The sequence below is a fragment of the Gavialis gangeticus genome, unplaced genomic scaffold, assembly GCF_001723915.1.
Source record: "Gavialis gangeticus isolate Ggan-Ray unplaced genomic scaffold, GavGan_comp1, whole genome shotgun sequence".
NCBI classification, from domain to species: Eukaryota; Metazoa; Chordata; order Crocodylia; family Gavialidae; genus Gavialis; species Gavialis gangeticus.
Window position 1 is genome coordinate 69,556,071 of NW_017729034.1, and position 21,625 is coordinate 69,577,695.

At 44.6% G+C, this 21,625-nt stretch overlaps 1 protein-coding gene and 1 long non-coding RNA gene across 2 annotated transcripts in view; both read left to right on the forward strand.

The window, feature by feature from the left end:
• PARK2 (parkin RBR E3 ubiquitin protein ligase) overlaps positions 1 to 21,625 on the forward strand; it is a 1,789,008-nt gene that overhangs the window by 1,461,848 nt on the left and 305,535 nt on the right. The window contains exon 8 of the mRNA XM_019526940.1: positions 8,151 to 8,212. Coding sequence (XP_019382485.1) covers positions 8,151 to 8,212 — 62 coding nt within the window. The remainder of the gene's footprint in view (positions 1 to 8,150; positions 8,213 to 21,625) is intronic.
• LOC109304412 lies at positions 15,645 to 20,581 on the forward strand. The gene is made up of 3 exons (XR_002099387.1): positions 15,645 to 15,825; positions 16,215 to 16,223; positions 20,570 to 20,581. It is a non-coding gene; the product is annotated as an uncharacterized LOC109304412 (long non-coding RNA).

Here is a 21,625-nt window from a genome sequence, read left to right on the forward strand (position 1 = left end):
GGCTAGGAGCTGGAACCAACTTCCAAGGGAAGTGGTGCTGGCCCCTACCCTGGGGGTCTTTAAGAAGAGGCTGGATGCCTACCTGGCTGGACTCATTTGAGTCCCGTTTTTGTTTTGGGGTTTTGTTGTTCTCCCGCCCTGGCAGGGGGTCGGGCTAGAAGATCTACTAGGTCCCTTCCGACCCTAAATCTATGAAACTATGAAACTATAAATTTTTGTAACTTAAAATATACCTTTCACTCAGGAATGCTGCTCTCCCAGTATTTTCATGTCATTATTTCATTCAAAATGATGTAGGAATAAAAAAAAAAAAAATCAAATTATCAGAACAAATAATTTGGGATATTATGGAGCATTAGAATAAAAACAAAGAAATTTTTAGCCAGTTTTTAAAGCTATGTTTTAAAAGAAGCCCCTAGCTGTATACCATCTATTCACGTTTGGTCTCTGCTTGCTTAGCATAGAGCAGGGGCATGCAACATATGGACCATGGGCCAAATCCAGTCCACCAGGCCATTCTGTCTGGCCCACAGAGCCCCTAAAATTTTTAGAAAATTGATATTTATCTGCCCCTGGCTGCCTGTCAAAGATGATAGGAGCCAGGGGCAGTAGGACCCAAGGGAAGCTGCAGGATCAACTGACTGCAGAAGCAAGACCCACCCAGCCTCGCCACCCCCCCACCCACAGCCAGAAGCCCCATTTGGAGTGGAGGGTTCTGGCCTGGGCCCCTGGGGCTGTTCCTGCCTCCCTGCTCTGGGGGAAATCCACATAAGAAGTGGGGGGAAGCAGGGGAGGACCACGGGCAATCACCCCAGTCTTCAGAGTCGGGCCATGCTTGCTGCTGTGGTTCCAGTGCTGCAGCTGGGAGCCACATTGTAATGGAGCAGCCAGCAGGAGATGGAGAGGAGTGGCAGCAGCCACAGGCAGAGAAAGCTGCAGCAGACAGGGAGAAGGGGCAGTAAGTGGGCATGCAGAGCGCAGCAACAACTGGGCAGGAGCATGGAGCCTGTGCTACTGTCCCGGGGTGGGTGCCAGGGCCAGTGGGGGCCAGAGTGGGGTAGCAGGAGAGTGGGGCAGGCCAGGCCAGCTCCCCCTCTCCCTGTTGGCACAGCCCAGCTCAGTTCCATAGAATCCAGCCAGCCTGTGCCCCATGCTGGGCACAAATATTTTTTTAAAATCAAATTAATGAGTGTTGTAGTAAATGTTTGATTTTTAGAATATAATTTGGTATGTTTTTGGTTCCAAGATGACAAACCCTTGCTGAAAGGAGTACTTCTGCGAGGAGGGGGAGGGAGGCAAGGGGAGGGATTTCTGGTGGCAAAGATCAGAAGAGATTAGGGGGTGGGACTTCTAGTCCCAATATGGTGACCAATGGGTGGGGCACCTGTCAAGGGGCAGGGCTACCCTTGTGGCCCTAAACGGCTTGCCAACACTTGGTAACTGACCCTCTGCCCAAAATAATTGCCCACCCCAGCATATAGAGTGGGACGAGTTCTCTATGCTGCCATGTTAACATTATTCTAGTATAATAAAAGGCTTAGTCTGTCTGTCTGTGTTTCTGTGTCTGTGCATAACATTTTTGGGCAACTGAGCATGCACTGCCAAGAGGGTGGGCGAAAAGTTGGCTGCATGGCCCAGGCTGCGCAGGCCCAAGTTTAAACCACTGCCAGGGAAGTTTGTGGTGGTGGCAAACACGCCCCAACTGCCCAAGCAGTGTGGCTTCCCCACGCCTCAGAGGGCAAAGGGGGAGGATCACAATGGCAGTGTCTCCTGCCACCCAGTCCTGATGCCCCTGAAACAGCCGGCAGGGAGGGGGAGGCCACAGGCAGGGAAGAAGGGAGGTGGACACAGGCTAGGCAGTCACAGAGTAGTGGGGGAGGAGAGTGGGGTAGAGCAGAGCTGGACCCAGAGCTGCTTGCAGGGAGTCGAGTGGGGCCAGACCCACAGTGGCAGAGGGGCACAGGGCTAGATGCAGGGCTCCATCTCCCCCTGCCCCCACTCCCCATCACTCTTGATGGGCAATTTGCTAGTCATTGCATAATTTTTTTGAAGTCAGTAAAGCCACCCCAGAGGACAAGTAGTGTGACAGCATGGAGACTCACATCAGTTGCATATTCATTAGACCATGTTCTGCTGCATCAGTAATCAAAAGTCTGCATGGTCATTGCAATAAATATATGTAGATGCACACCATATAGATCTTAACTGAATTGAAAGAGGGGACTAATAAATGTTTTCACTATTGTTTTACCAGTCTGCAGATACACTATCCATGGTTTGGGCTTCTGATGACAGGCAATTGTTCATGCTCTTGCCTCATTGCCTTTGAACACTTCATCTTTAAATTATTTATTCACTTATTTATTGGTTACATGTATGTTTACATGGCCCTTTCATTTTGTCTGCACTTCATATTTGAAGGCCTAGTTAAATGGGAAGGAAAAGGAGGGAAATAAAGTTGCTTTAACTTTTGAGACGGCAACACATTAGGGATTCTGTATGGCAGAGGACAAAGAAATTAATCCTCAAAGCACTCCACACAAAACAGCAGAAATCTGCAAAGTGCAGATTATTTGTGTCATGTGGCAAATGCCAGGAGCACTTCAGAGAGTTAGAAATTATATTGATTTTTCTTCCTCAAGCTTTGGCATTAATGGTTTGCCAGTGAACCCAATGGATACCAGGCTTACCCTTTGATAATTTTCAAGGAAATTAAAAATAAAAACTATTTGAAGATTCATGGCTTTTCAGTGCTCTTCAGTAAAATATATTTTTCAAAACTATTTCCTTTTGGTTCACAGTATGGTTACTTACATAGAGCTTTCTTTCGGGTAAGAAAATTTCTTCAAAGCTCTGAGACAATTTGCAGAAACAAATGTAGTACTGCTGCAGCATGTTTTTGCTAAGACCCATTTAGAGAAAAAAATTGAAATCAAATCAATAAATCCATAAATGTCTCAAGAGAAATCACAATAAGTGACTTTGAACTTGGTCTATTAATTAGGATGTTCTGTTTTCTACTATAGAACATCCTAATCCTTTGTTCTGTTTTCTACTATTAAAAAAAATCATTCATTCCAGCAACATGAAGTTCTATAAGAATTAAAAGTCCTTTTAACAAGAGCAAATTAAAATATATCTAAATATAATCATTTTAAATATGGTTATAATTTCTGTTCTGCCACCTGCAAGCTGCTAGTTTGTCAACAGTGGTGATGTTTTTGGCACTGAGTTACTGCCTTCTGATTTTACTGACCTTAAGATTCATTTGATTGTGCAACGAATGTCCAAAACCTAAAGGGAAGCCTCGTTCATGGAGGTATTTCAAACTGGATTAGACAAAGCATTAGAAAAAAATCTTCTCTGGCAAAGGGGAGAAGTGCTAAGCAAATATTAATAATAAGATTAACATAACTGTATAGTATATCTTTACATAGAACTTTCCTAGGACTAAGAAATGCTACTTGATTGAAGAGCTTACAGTGTCAGAGAGGCAAGACAAAGATGAAGCAGAAGAACATGAATCATAGAAGGAATAGCATGGAAATTATAGATGATGAGAATAAAATAGGATGGATTTCTGGATAAAGTGGCTCTTGGGAAGGAACAATTGGAAGGAAGAGAGAGAGAGGGTGTTTGGACTTTTCCAAGTGTAAGGGGCATGTGACAGGAGCATCAATATCAGAGCCTTCCTGGGAGTGGCTCCGCCCTCCTGTAATGGGCCAACCGCCTGCTTACTCACCTGCCACGCCTTGATCTTACTTGATTAGAAGATGGTTGTAATCAGCGGGAGGCTGCCCATTTTTCTGCGCCCCAGTGACAGGGGGCACTACCTGTGGCTCCTTTTCCTCCCCTACACCGCAGCCGAAGCCTTGCAGATGGAGTTGACATGGTCTGACCTGGGCCTTGTTATGTTCTGGCCCTCCTCTTTACTCTTGGGGCTCCTCACTGCCCCCCCCCTCTCTGGGGCTCCTTGCTGCCCTCTCTCTCTCTCTGGGGCACCTCACTGCCCCCCTCCTGGGGCTCCTCGCTGCCCCCTTCTCTCTCAGGGTTCCTCACTGCCCCCCTTCTCACTTTGGGGTTAGGGCCACTGCACCCCACAAATGCTGCACCCTCTCAGGTGCCAGGAATCCCCACGCTACTGGGGAGTCCCTATGAGGCCTCCTCCAACCCCTAACAGCCTCACCCGGTCCTCCAGTCAAAACAGTAAACATAAAATATAAAGCCCCTGGGCTACAAAATAAAACTAGACCATCCGGTCAAACAAAAATCTACTCCCTACTAGACCGCGAGGGAAGAAGGGCTCCACCAACCTCAGCAGTGATCAGGGGATGCTCTCATGGCCAGAGTCCTCCCCTCTGTTTGTCTGAGCTGAGTCCCTACTCCCACAGCTGCTGGAGAGGGACTGCCTTCCTGGCCTCCTACCTGGGCTTAAGAAGGGATAAGCCCTGCCCCTTCCTGGTCAGCTGGTTTTACCAGTTGTCCTGGCAACCAGCACCTGTGCAGCCCTGGTGACTGGCAGCTGAGCCTCCCCCTTTCTGCCACTAGGGGTCTCCCCAGAACAGTCTCCGCTCTCAGGCGCAGGGCACCTGAGTGCACTGCGACAGGGCAACATAAATGAAAGGGGGAGAAGGGGTAAGTGTATTTAAGAGAAAAGTTTGTGAGCAACAAATGGGCAATGACAAGAAAATTTTCTCACTATTAAAAAGATTATGCTTGCCAACAGCTTCTTCACAAGAGTGTCTGAGATCAGTGCTCCTCTGTGCCTAGAATCGCAGGCAGTGCTGTGTGACAACTGCAGACATTTTCAAAAAGAAACATGATAGAGGAAAAACGAGAGAGATTTAAATGGGGCAAAATTAAGCAAGGCCTTGAAGGTGAGGTAAAGAAGCTGTAGTGTTATTCAGTAATGTCTGATACAAAGCCCTATCAAGTCAATGGGAATCTTTCCATTGACTTTAACGGGCTATGAATCAAGCCTTGACTCAAGAAAGTAGTGATGTCATTGGAGTGATTGATGCATCCGCAGTTTGAATAAATTGTAGGGTGGAGAGTTAAATACCAGCCATAAAAGAGAGAAAAAAGAAAGGTGAGACACAGCTAAGGCATAAAGAAGTGTTTCTGCTGGAGAGATAGTAAGTAAAGGATGGCAGAGAGGTATATCAGAATGAAGTACTGAGACACTGGATGTTAGGTAAAATGGAGAGAGAAGAGGCAAAGATGAGAATAGAGTTACAAACCCAGGAGATGCAAAAGACCAAATGAATATGAAAGGATCACAGAGCTGAATGAGCATCCACTTTGAAATTCAACTGAGGTTTTATGTGCCCTTGCCTGTTTGTGTGTGCCGATTAAGTCCTGGGCAGGAAGAAATTTGTTATTAATAATTTAGATGAATCGGTAGTATTTGACAAGACAAATTATTAATTGAGAACTTGCTGTATGTCCAAAACCTTATAGAATCTTATGGTTGGGGGAGACCTCAAAGGTCATCAGTCCAACCACCTGTATGAATACATGAATGCTGTCCCTAAATCACCCCTCTCCAATGCTTATGTAACCTCCTCTTGCAAACGTCCAATGAAAGAAATACCCTGGACAATGAATTATTGTTCTAAAACGTAGGACTTTTTTATGATATCTAAACTAAATCTACTTTTCTGCAGTGTAAAGTCATTGCTTTGTATTTTACTGTCTACAGGAAGGGAGAACAGGTATTGCCCCTCTTTATGGCAGCCTTTCAGTTATTTGAATATTGGTATCAGGTTCTCCACAACTGCCTTTTCCCATAAGCAAACATGCCCTCTCTCAACCTTTCCTTATAAAGCTTGCCTTGCAACCCCTTTTTCATTTACATTATCCACTTCTAGACCCTTCTCCGCGTCCTTCTTAAAATGTGGAGCCCAGAATTGTACAAAAAGAGGACAGGTTATTAATTGGTATATATACATTGGTATTCCAGTTAATGCAGCCCAAAATTACATTTGCCTTTATTTCAACTTCATCACATTGCTGTCTCAAGTCTGTGATCCATCAAAACCCCCAGTTCTTCCTAAGCAATGCCACCACCCATCCAGTTATCTCTCATTCTGTGTTTGTGTTTTTGATTATTTTTCCCTAAGTGTAACACTTTGTTTTTGTCTGTGTTGAAAACAGTTTGCATTAGAGAGATACTAGCAACTCAAATCCCCCTGTTACCAGTAAAAAGAGCTTAGACTGTTTCCTGAATGGAGTGCACTATAGATTTACCAGTATAGATTTACCAGCTATGTTGATTAAGGATGTGATTTTCTTTTTACCCACACATCTAAACAATAGGGCTGTGCAAAGCTTCGGTCCCTGATTCAATTCAGCAGAGATTCAGCCCACTTCAGTGGCCAAAACTCTGAATCTGAATTGAATCAGAGGACCCTTTAATCTCTCTGAATTGAACTGGAACCCTTGATTCAGAGAGATTTAGAAAGATTCGATGATTCAGACATAGACACAGTTTTACATGTTTTTTCTACATACCTCAAGGTATCAGGCATGGCTTGTGAATGCTACGATGCTGGGGCACATGGAGCATCCCACAGGAGCACGGGGGCACTCCCCAGCGTGCTTGGCAGCAGACCCAGGGACCTACCAAAGAGTGTGCTGGGGGGCCTCCCTGCACTCCCTGGGCTCAGCGATTGGTGCCTCCTGCATCTGTACTTCTGGTCTACTTCCAGGTTCACTGCAGAGGATGCGAGCATCCTTCAGGACTCCCTCCCCTCCCCTGAACCCCTGTGCGATGCTCCATCTGCCCCAGCATCTCAGTGTTCATGAGCTGCACCTGGTACCTCAAGGTATGTAGAAAAAACATTTAAAGCTGTGTCTATGGCCGAATCACTGATTCTCTGAATCAGCATCAAATCTTCAGATTCAGCCTAATCAAATCAGGGACAGCGATCCGAATCAACAAATTGAATCACTGTCCCAAATTCGGGCTGAATCAAATACGGCCCATTTCGCACACCCTTACTAAACAACATAGCTATGCTGGCAAAACCTTTAAATATAGACCAAATCTAAGTGTGTTGCGGGATGTTTATAGCAGTAAAGCCCCAGTGCTGACAGAGATCCTAAAAAATATATATATCTCTAAATTCCCTTGCCCCCTACTAATGTTAGTCAATGCAGGCAAAGCTGTAACTCCTTGTACCTGTGCCGACCCAGGGGCAGGTCCAGAAAATCTTAATTCCTCCCCAGCAAATCCCCTGATTTGATTCTTACAGAGGTCTTTTTTTCTTTTCATAGAGCAGCATTTTTCCACTCTCGTGTATTTGAACAGCCAGATACCCTAGTCTGTGAGCAAAGCTGCTCCTACACCCTGCCAGGCCTTCATGCTCCATGCCTAGCTAAGTGAGCATCGGTAAAGTAGCCTTTGCTCTCACCAATCTGAATGGAGTTGCAGCCTGAGCAGAGCTGTAAGTGTGGGGCATGGGGACATGGATGCAGTGAAATTTATTGCTTCTGACTCCCTTGTAGGAATGTGTAAGGCCTGTGGCAATCTAGCCTTAATGCAGTGGTAAAAGCCTGGTAAGTATCTCCTCTCCCTTTTATTCGGTTTGCATGTTATACTCTGGGGTAACAGTTACATACACTGAGTGAACTATCCTGGAGAAAGCCAAAATTTAAGTGATGTGCAGGCTGAAGAAGTCTTCAGGGCATCAAGGAAGACCTGCATCACTTTTAGAAATGGGGCCAACGACATGACATTTGGGCCTGAATTCAGGTTTGTTTAGCTCCAGGATTTTGATGTGAGTTTTCCTAATTACAGTGCATTCACTCTTTCATTTAAGAGCTGGCAGAAGGTATTGCCCTTTTTATTACTCTCTCTACTTTGTAGTCTTTTAGGGAAAGGGCTAAGATATATGGAAAATAATCTTTCAAAGCATTCTAGGAAGCATGTTCTGAAATATGGTAGGATTCTTTGATAGATGGTGTTTAGTGTTCTGAAGCCCAGAGAACCATGACAAATCTTTCTAATCTGTTTCATGTAATCTTGTTTTTATCTAATGTAATCTCTGCATCCTATCCTCTTTGCATTTATATATAGCATATTGCCTTCCAAAAAATCCCCACCAGCCGTGAATCCTAACGTGCATTTCTTTGTTTCTTTCCAACAGCTGGCTGTCCAGACTCCTTGATTAAAGAGCTTCATCACTTCAGAATTCTGGGAGAAGAACAGGTGAGTTAACATCGCAAAGGCAGCGTCATAGTGTCATGAAAGATAGACACTAATGAGATAGTTTCGTCTCTCTCCAGGGAAGCAGTGTGTGTCTCATGACCCTTGTGCCCTGAATGGGGGAGAAAAACACGCAGGGGATCTATGTGAGAATATCTTTTTTTTTTATTCTATCCATCAGTCTTGACAGGTTATTAATTGGTACATCTGCTATCTGCCACCACTTTTCAGCTTGGGACTTCAGCAGTAAACAGGCTCCATAAAGTGGCAGATAGGCAAACAAGAAAATGCAAGGATGAAGTCTGCCTAAGGGATAGATATTTATAACTATCCACAATGTGATCTGTGTCTTTGTAGTCCAAAAATGTCCAATATTTTTAATGCCTTTTTCTTATTCATAATGATAACAATGCCTAGAACACTTCCAATGCTAGAATTTCACAGAATCTCATGAACAAACCTTACAATGCTATGGGATGTGGGCATTGTTCCCATTTTGCATATGCTAAAATCAATGCGCCAAGCAATTGAGAACTTTGCCTTCTATTTTGCACGGTTCATTTTTGGGATGCTAACTTTTGGATGAAATTTTCAGTGCCCAGCACTCAAATCAGACCCTCCGTGCCTTAATTTGGGCCCTGCAGAAACTGAGGCAGGCAACCAAAATTAGAAGCCAGGTTTAAATGAGAATTAAGCAAAATTTAGTTCTAAAATGGTGATCCAAAAATCCCATGCTCAGGTGCTGCCTCAACTCTAGGTCCTTTGGTTTTCAATATTACCCAGGCATGTAGATTGCACCTTGTACTTGTCCATCTGCCCCCAAACTGCAATTTATCCAGTGATTATTTGGTGTAAAATTCATGAGTAGTCCTTAGAATCATTTCCAGAATTCAGGACTCCCTATTCTCCCAGATAGATGCCATAACAAATGTACTGTGGGACAAAGAGACTAGAAATAGGAACCTGTGGAAGGGGGAAATGGAGACAGAATTGAGGAGAGAAGACAAATCTGACAAGAAAATGGGAACAAGAAGAGAATGAGGACTCACTAAGCAAAGGGCTTAAGAGAAAGAACCATGAGGTGGAAGGGTGAAGGACACCAGCAACAGAACCCACGGGGAGGGCCTAAGACTGGATCACTGGTGGGAGGGAAGAGAGCAACTGGATGATAAGCTAAGAAATGGGAGACCAGGAATGCCTGGTGAAGGTAAGCCTGGAAACAGAAAGATAATTTGAACTGACCAGGCAGTCTGAGATTGGGTGTGGAGAAATGGAAAGAGTGGAAGTGACAGGGAAGACTCAGATGTGGACTCAGAGGGAGAGACTAAAAATATCTGGTCAATGAAATCTGAACTGGGATAAGAGGTCTGAAGAATGGAGACTGGATCTGGTTGGGCAAAGGAGAACATGACTAAGACAAGTAGCCACGTATGGTGGGTGTGGCAGAGCACCTTTGGTGTCTACCACTTTAAGGCTTGAGAGCAGGCAACAGGGTGGCCTGCAAGTGTGGGCTAGCCTTAATGAGGCAGTCACATGATCCCAGGAGGGACCTAGGATTGGAGGAGGGGGCTGAGCAGCCTCCATTTTAGATATAAGCCCTCAGGGCTGACCCAGCAGTCCGCTGCTGGCAGCTGGAGAAATACCACCTCGCTGAACTGCTGCTTGCAACATCTCAGAGGTAAGGGCAGGAGCTATGGAGATGGCAGAGGGCTCTTGGTCTTGGGTAGGACCTACAACTTCACTCTGCTGGGGAAGGATTGCCTGGTGGGACTGCCCATGGTGGGGTAGTTCCCCAGAAATGCCAGGCCAGTTGCCTCCCCAGTGGAAGGTGGGTAGGGGTGCCTTATAACCCCAGCTCCCACTACCCAGTGAGTAATTTAGAGAGCAGACACAGGGGAGGCGGGGACAGGCATGTCTCCGGACACGTGAGCCCCATGGGCAGAGTGCCTGTAGACTGCAGAGAAGAGGGCTTAAGACTAGCCAAATGAGGGGCCATGGTGGTATAAGACCCCAGTTGCCCTGGCAAGGGGGAAGAGAGAGAAGCCCCACGGAGGGGACATAGAGTTACCCAGAGAGGGGCCAGTGGCTGAGTTCAGCCCAGTGTGGGGCAGAAGGCTGGCGGCCATGAAGAGTATAGCTGTGTGTCTACCGGGTACAGTATGTGAGTGAAGAAGCCTGAAGAGCCGTGTAAAGAAGGGCCCAAGGGGAACCCAAAGGTCTGCACTTAGTAGGGTGGGATGTGTGAGTCCCGGTGAGGGGCAGTATGAAAGAGGCCCTGTGAGAGGGGGCAAGTGGAAGAGGCCCTGTGAGAGGAGGTGGTATGTACGAGGCCTGAGAAGGGCAGAATGTTAGAGGCCCAGCAAAGGGGCAGAATTTTGTCTGGCCTTAGGCTGGAGCAGATAATAAGTCAGGATGCCATCTGGAAGACATGGGACATGGTATAGGGACAGTATGGAGCCGTGTATCTTGCCTTCGGCATCAAGGCATTAAAATGGGCAGCTTCGTACATTTTACATGAGTTTTTTAAAGAGCAAATCATGGCAGATAAGACTGGGTGGATTGCTCCACATAGGCAGGAGTGTGGGCCAATGTTGAGATCTGGCCCTGAGCTGGCCTCCTGTTACAGGGGGAAAATAGAGGAAAGGGATAAAATTGAATGAGATGGGACAGTTGAGGCTGAGGTTGGGAGTAGGAATGGGCAGAAAATCCTGCATCCATCCTAGAGCACACTCCCCTCCAGAGTTTGGAATGTAACTCTCGTTCTCTGAGTCTTGACGTTTCCTTGTTGCCACAGATCTGTGCATGTGTAACCCAGTGGCAAAGTGCATAGTTCTGGTGCCCATCATGTTTGTTCTAGTAGTTCGTTTTAGAATGGCAACATGCTATCAGGCACTCTGATAGCTGATGTGGCAGAGGGCTGTGTAGCAGAGTTTAAGTTTCCAGAACTGATAAGGATATCACTATAATGTCACATCATGAAATTCCTTTCTATGCTCTAGTTTTAAAAAATGCAAACTGAAATTACACAAGGAATTGGTTAGAAGAATATTGTTAAAGTCGCCAAGTCAATCAATCAAAAGTTAGGAAATGGCAGAATTAAAGTTATCCATATTGTCTTAATTCACCCTACCTTACACATCCATGGATATTCAGCCTTTAATTATGTGATCACATAAGATCTATACAAGCAGAGAACTCTGAAACTGAAGACAGGTAGTCTGTGTTTGTTGCAAGAGAGAAGTCAGTGGGAGACATTTAAGGTTGTGTTGTCAACATGCTGTTAATAAATATGAACAGCACTCCAGGATGTTCAGCCACTTAGAACACTTTTAATATGGCCAACTTGCATGATAGAATTACTTCCCATTGCATTCTTAGTAGACCTGGGTAGAGGAAGAATATTTCATAACACAGATATGGGGAATAAAACTATGGAGACTGAAGTTTCCTTATGAAAATATATTGGGCCTTTAAACATGTCTTGGCAGCTTAGAGAAACCCACAACAATTGGCTCTATTGTGCCTCAGGCTTTTTGACTGTCTGTACTTAGCCTAGGGCACACTGAAAATTAAGAAAGAGGGATTGTCACCAAGTCACTGCTGGCCTCCCAGGGTAGGCTATGAACATCCAGTGACTGGGGCTAGTTCAGATCTTGGCAAGGTAACGCTGGGATAGTCTCTCCTCAGGGTGAGGCTGTTCCTGTCCTCACTTGGTCTCATCTGCCATAGCTTTGATAGAAAAATTACAGGAGGTGGTGTTCAGCCTAGGAACAGTCATAATCTGTGGAGGGAAAAACAGCAGCGATCACCTGTCCCTTATAAAACTGTGACCCTCTGGACCAGTTAGTAGGCTTTAGGGGCCTGAATGGGAGCTCCTCCAACCCCTACATTCCCTCTGTGAACCTCCAATGTAATATAGTCTTTAGGACTCAGACCCTTAGGAGGGGTCTGCAGCCATTCAATGTCAACATTTATAGTCTTATTTGCACCCAGCCTTATAGCTGAAGGTGCCGGGTTCAGCTCCTGGAATATCCAAGAGTCTGTCCTGAATAAATATAACAAAAGGCTGCTTTTCACCTGTCTGGTGCTCCGCTTGCTCTGGAGTTCACTTACCGCTGTGCTTCAGTTCCAGGTGCTTTTTGGGGTTTCCTGCTGGTTCTTCACTCCAATCATGTGATGCTTCCACCACACATCTGGGCTGGTAATCCCTGTCAAAGGATTGTCCTGGCTCTGATTAGCCAATCAGTTACCCAATAGCAGCCCTGGTGTGGGGCTCTGGCTTTGCCCCCCAATCAGAAAGCTTGCTCATAGCAGCGTGTGCCTCTGCTGCCAGCACCCAATCTGACCAGTCTTTTGGACATGGCTGGGAGTGAGGGATGGCCCCAGTTCTGTTCTCCTGGCTCCTGCAGGGTCTCACCACTCAGGTAAATCCCAGATGCACCACAGGTAAGGAAGGAGGTGGGAGCGAGATGTTTCTCCCTTCTTCCCCACCAGCTCTGCCACAGAGTTCAATTGGTGAGAGATGGCTAAATCAGATATTTTGTCATAAACAAAGTGAAGATAATACAAATAAAACTTCATCAGCAAAACAGGTCCTGTAAAGAAAGGAAAGAGTCCAGGAATTTCCTTGCATATGTCACTACAAAGAACTTACTTTCTCCTACTTTTTTCAGTCTTAAAAAAATGCCTGCCTTTTGCTTTAATCATGTGTACAGTAAAAAAAACAACCCATAATTAATTATAACTGCTTCCTCCTACAACCTATTCATTGGAATGAGTAATTTCTATTCACCTCCCCTAGTTTGCAGCCTCTTCAACCCAGCCCTTAACAAAAGTCAAAAGAAAAAATGCACCCTATATCATGTCTATTCTTACCTGTTTTTGTAATATGTCCCTTGCTTCATAGATTAAAAGGCCCAAAGGGATATTTGTGATAAGCTAGTGTTCATTTTAAATCTATCTCCTGCTAATTAGTAGTATTCTGGGGCTTCATAAATAACAGTTCTCTTTCTTACTTTGTCTACACCCTTTATGATTTTATAGATTTCTATCATACCCACCCCTTCCACCTAGCCTTCTCCTTTCCAAACTGAAAAGTTCTGTCCTTTTATAGTTTCTCCTGATATGGAAACTGCTTCATACCCCTGATCATTTTAGTTGCCCTTCTCTGTACCTTTTTTAATTCTACAACATCCCTTTTGAGCTGTAGAGACCAGAATTGCACACAGGACTCAAAATGTGGGTGTAACATGGATTTGTACAATATTATGATGTTCCATGGTTTTTTTTTCAATTCTATGCTTAATGATGCCTAACATTTTTTTAGCTTTTTTTGGTCACCACAGAACATTGAGCTGATATTTTTTAGAAAATTTACAATTATTCTAATGCCTCTTTCCTGAGTCATAACATCTAGTTCAGAACCCAGTACAGTGTTGGTATAATTGAAGTTACTTTTCCCATGTACTTTGCACTTGTTGATACTGAAGTTCATCTGCCATTTTTTTCACACTCCCTTAGCTTGGTGAGTTCTTTCTACAACTCCTCTCCATCAGATTGGGATTTAATTACCTGGAATAACATAGTATCATCTGAAAACTTGGGACATCTTTACTGGGGGGCAGATGGTGGGGGTCTTTAATTAGAGTGACTCTCAGGAAAAAGCTAATCTGCTGTAATTAAAGTGCCTGCATGTATTCAGTGTCCTGTGCTTCAAAATGGCAAGCTTATTTAAAGCTCATTTGACAAACTTTAGTTAAAATGCCCCTGCTGCTATTTTGAAGTGTGGGGATGTTGAATACATGAGACGCCATGTATTTTTAAAAGAAAGCCTTATTTCTTGTATGAATTCTTTCTAGCTTCAAATTTCAGGTCCCAGAGCTTGTTACATCATTGGTTCTCTGATGTAAAAGCCCTTTCTTATTATTTTTCTGTTCCCCAAGTAGGTTTTTCTAGGCTGTAATCAAGTTACACCTTAGTTTACCAAAAAGTAAGTTAAAGCATGTTTTCCAGCCTTATCAACCACTTCCTGGAAGTGCTAGCACCAAAACAAGATACACTATATTAGTAAAGATTGCATCACTGCCAAATAAAGTAGTAATATAAATTTCCCCCTTCTACTTAGTATTCCTATTTGTTTATCCAAGTGTTGCCATTACCCTTTTGGCATTACCCTAGTAGCCCAAATTCTGTTGATTATTCCATTATATCTCTCATGTCCTTGTGAAATGAATCATTTCCCAGGAAAAGGCCCCCATCCTGTATAAAATCATAGAAAAGTAGGGCTGGAAGGGATTTCCAGAGGTCATCTAATCCAACCCCCTGCCTTAGGCAGGATCATCGCTATCTAAACCACCCTATACCAATCCCTTGTCTAACCTTTTAGTAACACTACACAGTCAACTCTGACACAATGCAACATGTATCACCCTAACGTGCACCAGCTAAAGCAGGGGGACCATGGCGATCAACATCCTGCTTCTGTAAAGGTGGTTAATGTATGCTCAAGAGATCTCAGGATGATCTCCACCAGGGAGGAAGGCAACGTGCCCCCACCCCTTCCCCACTCTACACACACACAGAGTCCATACCAGTCTGGCCATGGGGTAAAATTCCTTCCTGATGACAAATGTCTCAGTCCCAGGGTAAAGATGGAGGGGCAAGGTTCTCTAGCCAGGAACCTCCAGCTTTGGTCCCAACAGGAGCACTGGCACACCCCAGTCAAAATCCCCACCCTTGACTGCAGCCAACACCCAGTGCATCTGAGGAAGAAATTAAAAAGCCCTGATACATGTAGCAGTAGTGGGCAGGGAGTGAGGGATGGGAGGAATTCTCTTGTAGGCTCATAGCAAAGCCCAGAAGCATGGAATATACCCACAGTAGTATGTAGGCATACCTATACGTAGATCATCCCTGACCAGTGACCTTCCACCCTCTTTTTGAACATTTCCAGTGATGGGGAGTCCACAATTTCCCAAGGCAGTCTATTCCACTGTCTCACTGTTCTAACAGTGAAGATGTTTTTCCTAATATCCAATCTAAACCTACTTTGCTGCAACTCCAAGCCATTGATCCGCATCCTATTCTTTGCAGCAAGAGAGAAAAACTGTTTCCCCTCCTCTTTACAGCAGCCCTTCAAGTATTTGAAGACTGGTATCATGTCTCCTCTTAAGCACCTTTTTGCACAAACTGAACATGCCTAGCTCCTTTAGCTTCTCCTTGTATGACTTGCTTTCCAAGGCCTTTATCATTCTTGTCATCCACCTCTGGATCCTCTCTGACTTTAAAATGTGAAGCCCCAAACTGAACACATTATTCTAGATGAAGCCTAACTAGTGCTGAGTAGAGAGACAATATCATCTCCTGTGTTTTTCACCTAATGCTTTATTGATGCATCCCAAAATCATGTTTGCCTTTTGTGTAGCTGCATCACACTGCAGATTCATATTGAGTCTGTGATCTACTGGGACTCCCGCATCCTTCTCCATAATGCTGCCATCTTGCCAGGTGTCACCCATTTTGTATTTGTGTTTTTTATTATTCTTTCTGAGGTGTAGCACCTTTCACTTGTCAGCACTGAACGTCATCCTTTTAGCTTCAGCCCAGCTTTCAAATCTGTCGAGATCTCTCTGAATTGCATTTCCATCTTCCAACATGTTCACAGTCTTTCCCAGTTTTGTTATCTGTAGACTTGCTCAAGAATCTCTCTATGGCAGGATCCAAATCATTAACACACTGAACAGCACTGGACCCATGGCAGACCTGGGGGAGTCCACTAAAAACCTCCTGCCATTCTGAGATGGATCCATTTATAATTACCCTTTGGTTGTGGTTATTGAGCCAGTTATCTATCTATCTTATAGAAGTTTTGTCCAGCTCACATTTCTCCAATTTGTTTATGAGAAGGTCATGTGGGACCTCCTCAAAAGTCTTGCTGAAGTCCAGATACACTATATCCACAACATTCCCTTCATCAACCCAAGTAATTACTTTGTCAGAGAAGGAGATCAAGTTTGTTTTAGTATTAGTAAATCCATGCTGGCTGCTTTTGCTGAACCTTTCCTCCTCCAGAAGTTTACACATGGATTTTCTTAGGATATGTACCAGTAACTTCCCAGGTATTGAGGTGAGACTAACTGGTCTGTAGTTTCCCAGATCCTCCTTGCCTTTGTTAATGAGGAGCACTATGTTGACCCTTTTCCAGTACTCTGCTACCTCACCTATCTCCCACAACTGTCAAAGGCTCCAGCATCTCCTCTGCTAGTTCCCTCCGTATCCGGGGATGAAGTTCATCAGGCCCTGGTGACTTGAATTCATTCAGATCCTGAAAAGCTCTCTGACTGTCTCTTTTGTTATCTCATCCCTTGGCGTATCCTCTTCCTTATCCAAATAATCCATATTAGGTATCTGGCTGCAGCTCTTTTTATTTTTTTATGAAGACTGAGGCAAAGTAGCTGTTGAGTAGCTTTGTCTTTGTTGCATCTTCTGTTAAGAGTCCCCCCTGGCTAGTTAGCAGTCGACCCACAGCATTCTTGGTTTTTTCTGGTCCAACATAATTATAGAACCTCTTGCTGTTGTCTTTAACTTCTCTTGTCATGTGCAGCTCATTTTTTATCTTTGCCTTCCTGATTTTATCCCTGCAAGTTCTTTTGATTTCCTAGTATGCTTCCTTTGTGACCTGCCAACTTTTTTCATTGCCTGTATGCTTTCCTCTTGCATTTTAGGCATCCTAGAAGCTTGTTGTGCAGCCATGTTGGTCTTTTGCCATTCTTCTTATGCTTCCATCATGTTGGAATAGTTTTTTGTTGGGCTTTCAATACCATGCTCTTTAGAGGCTCCCAGCCCTCCTGGGTGCCTTTATCCTTCAGTCTGTAAGTATGGCCTGGTTGGGTTTTTTTCAGCTGTGAGATTTCAAATTTGGCATATTCATTAAAACACAACTGGTTTGCTTGATCGCTTTATAAGTAGGGATCTATCTAAATCACAGTGGAAGTTCATGGTGCAGCAATGCCTTTAATCTCAGTCTTTTTGTTGCATGCTGCTCCCTCGGCCCCCCAGCTGCTGAGTGGCCAAGAGGTAATTAATGCTGTGGTTTTTGCTTCTCAGCAACTCTGTGGCAGGGGAAAAAAGAAAGCTAAAAGGCACTGCTGCTCAGTGAACTTCTGCTATGATTTAAGTAGGTCCCTATTTATAAGATGATCCAGCTGATTCTGTACCAGTGACCTATCCTCTTTTCTCATAGATTTCATAGACATTAGGGCTGAAAGGGACCTCATGAGATCATTGGGTCCAGCCCCCTGCCCAACAGGCAGTAAGCCAGCTGAGGTTAAATGACCCCAGCAAGATAAGCATCCAAACACAATTTGAATGTGTCCAGAGTAAGTGCTTGCACGACTTCTGGGGGGAGTCTGTTCCAGATTCTGGAGACTCTGACAGTAAAAGCGTTTTTCTTTATGTCCAGTCTAAAATGGTCTTCCATCAGTTTGTGACTGTTGAACCTAGTCTTCCCTAGGGGAGCCCTGATGAGCAGACGTTCTCCCAGGTCCTGATGTACACCCCTGATGTACTTACAGGCTGCTACCAAGTCCTCTCTAAGCCTACGCTTTTCCAAGCTGAAGAGTCCCATGTCTCTCAGCCTCTCCTCATATGGCCTGCTCTCTTGACCTCTAATCATGTGTGTGGCTCTGCTCTGGACCTCCTTGAACTTCTCCATGTCCTTTTAATAGTGTGGAGCCCAGAATTGGATGCAGTACTCCAGCAGTACACCAAGGTGGAGTAAGGTGGGAGAATGACATCTTGGGTCTTGTTTGAGATGCATCAGTAGATGCAAGCCAGGGCTTTATTTGCTTTGCCGGCTGCAGCATTGCATTGGTGGCTCATATTCATCTTGTGGTCAACCATGACCCCCAAGTCTTTTTTGGATGTAGTGCTAGTGAGTGAAGCACTGCCAAGCCTATAGTATGGTGTGGGCTCTTTCTCCTGAGGTGGAGCATCTTGCATTTCTCTATACTGAAGGTCATCAGGTTTCCATCTACCCACTTTGCAAGCCTGTCTAAGTTGGCTTGAATCCTCAGCCTAGTCTACAGCGTACCTACGCTTCCCCAGTTTGTTGTCATCTGCAAACTTAGCCAGTCTGCTTCTGACACCTGAATTCAGATTAATAAATATCTTAGAGTAGTGTTCTGAGTCCTGAATTCTGAGGGATGCCACTGGTCATCATGTGCCACATTGACTCGGTTCCATTGACTGTCACTCTCTGGGGCTGACCACAGAGCCAGTTCCCCAGCCAGTGGACCATGAGGTTGTCAAGGCCACAGCTCCCCAGTTTTGCCATGAGGACATCGTGGAAGACCAAGTCAAAGGCTTTTCTTAAATCCAAGTATATGACATCAACCACACACCCCTGTCCAGGTGACGTGTAACCTGGCCATAGAAAGAGATGAGGTTGGTCAGGCATGACCTACCGATAATGAAGCTGTGCTGGCTGTCTCTCAGGATGGTGCCTTCTGCCAGCCTGTTATTGATGGATTCTCTGATAATTTTCTTGAAGGTCTTTCCAGGGATTAAGGTCAAGCTGATTGGCCTGTATTTCCATGGATCTTCCTTCCTTCCTTTCTTGAAGATAGGTACCACATTGGCCCTCTTCCTGTCTTCAGGAACCTCAGCTGAGCACCACAAGTTTTCAAATATCCACACCAACAGCCGAGCTAAGATGTCAGCCAACTCTTTTAGCACTCTTGGGTGCATTTCATCAGGGCCCACTGACTTATGGATGTCCAGCCTCTCAAGGTGCTCCCTCACAATGTGTATGGTAGGTAGGTATATGGTCACCTGTACCCTTGTAGTCCTGTGTCCTGTCAGGCAGGGTTATCCCCTTGGGCTGGTGGAAAACTGACACAAAGTAATCATTGAGGAGATTAGCTTCTTCCTGGGAGTTGGTTGTTAGCTGTCCCAATTAATTCAACAGGGGTCCAATGTTGCCCTTATTTTTCTTTCAATTTCCTATGCATCTGAAAAAGGACTTTTTATTGTCTTTGATTCGCTTAGCTAGCCTAAGTTCAGTTTTGGCCTTGGCTTTTCTGGTCCATTCCCTACAGGTGTGGGCCAATGATGCATAATCCTCTTTAGGCATCTCTTTTAAGATTAAGGAGGTGCATGAGTTCCCTATTTAGCCAAAGGGGTTTCTCAGCCCTTTTACTCCCTTTCCTGCAGGCCAGAATGGACTTCCCTTGAGCTATTAGGATCATGTCCTTAAGGAGAAACCACTCGTCTTGGACTCCCTTCCCTGTCAGATCATGATCTTTCAGGGCCTCGACAGTGCACCTCCAACTTGTCACCTGAAAAATTTTATTAATAGCAGTTTTCAATTTGTTTTCCAAGTTCTTTATAAAAAATGTTAACTAGTGCAAGCCCAAATACTGAACCTTTCAAGACTCATCTAGAAATACACCCTCTCAATGATGATTTCCCATTTACAATTGCAGTTTGGGACCTGCCAGATAAATGCTTTTTAATTATTTTAACATATGGCATGTTAATTTCGTATCATTTTGGTTTCTTAATCAAAATGTCATGTAGTACCAAGACAAATGCCGTACAAAAGCTTATTACATCAACTCTCTTTCCTTTATCAACCAAACTTGTAATCTCATCAGAAAAAAAGTTAGTTTGACAGTATCGATTTCCCACATACCCATGTTGATTGGCATTATTTATATTACCTTCCTTTAATTCTCAATTAATCAAGTTGTTGTGCTATCTGAGCTCAGGCCTATTTAAATAAAGCAAATGTGAAATTCACTATGCACTTTCTATCTTTTCTTCATCTAGGGCTTGATTCTGAAAGTACTGCACCCCCCCGCCTCTCTTTAAAGCTAAGAGATGAGGGTCCTTAGTGCCATACCCTTGGAAAAATCTACTGCATTATATTCTCCAAATATAAACACTTAGGAAAAACCTGTGCAAGGAGATGCATTTTATATTTTCTTTGGAAGGCGGTAAGTATCGCCTGAAAGGGAACATGGCAGGTAATATGGCAGCTGTCATTATACAGATTCTGTATACATGGGAATATAGAACTCTAGAGACCTTCAAAGTTCCAGATAAATGCAGCTGTCAGAATAGACATTGTATGAAAAACCTAAGGAGGATATAAAGAAACTGGAAAGGACTTGAAGGTAAGCAACAAGGATGGTAAGAGATTGGGATGCAATTCGTATGAGGCAAGTTGAATGGAACTAGGTATGTTTAGTTTAGAGAAAAGGAGATTAAGGGAGGATATGACAGCTGTTTTAAAATATTTGAAAGGCTGCCATAAAAAAAGAGGGAAAACAACCATCCTTCCTTACCCCCAGACAGCAGGACACATGGCAATGATTTTAAACTACAGCAAAGCTGATTTTGATTAATTTAAAAAGAAGTCCTTTTTTAAATACATAGGGGGTAAAAAGAAAGTACCGGGTAATGTGGGGCCTCTGCAGGACACGCAAGGAAATCTGGTTGTCACACCAGACAGCAAAGCTGACCTATTTAACAATTTCTTTGCCTCCATTTTTCTGAGTATGGATCTTGTCATCCCTCCCACTGGGACCTCCGTAGGCCCCATGGGAGGCACACCCAGGCCTAGGTCAGCAAGCAGCTAGTCAGGGAACTTCTGGTGGGACTGGATGTCTTCAAATCAGCAGGTCCAGATGATCTCCACCCAAGAGTGCTGAGGGAACTAGCAGAGGTTATTGTGGGACCTCTGGCACGGCTTTACAAGCACTCATGGTGCTCTGACAATGTGCCAGAGGACTGGAAAAGGGCCAATGTGGTTCCCATTTTCAAAAAAGAGAGGAAGGAGGACCCAGGGAACTATAGGCCCATCTTACCTTGGTCCTGGGGAAGCTTTTTGAGAAAATTATCCTGGCGCATGTCCATGAGGGACCAGCAGAGGAAACTATGTTTAGGAGCAACCAACATGGGTTCATTAGAGGCAGGTCCTGTCAGACCAACCTGATGGCCTTCTATGACCAGGTCACCAAATCCCTGGATGCAGGTGTCACGGTGGATATAGTCTTTCTGGACTTTAGGAAGGCCTTCGACATAATCTCTCACCCCACTCTCATTAAAAAACTAGAAGACTATGGTGCCGATGCCTACACAGTCAGATGGGTCACTAACTGGTTGGAGGACTCCACCCAGAGAGTGGTGGTGGACGGGTCTTATTCAACCTGGAGGGATGTGGGCAGTGGGGTCCCCCTGGACTCGGTCCTGGGGCCCGCACTGTTCAACATCTTCATCAGTGACTTGGATGAGGGGGTAAAAAGCACCCTGTTCAAATTTGCAGATGACACTAAGATGTGTGGAGAAGTGGACACGCTAGAAGGAAGGAATAGGCTGCAATCAGATCTGGACAGGCTACAGGGGTGGGCAGAA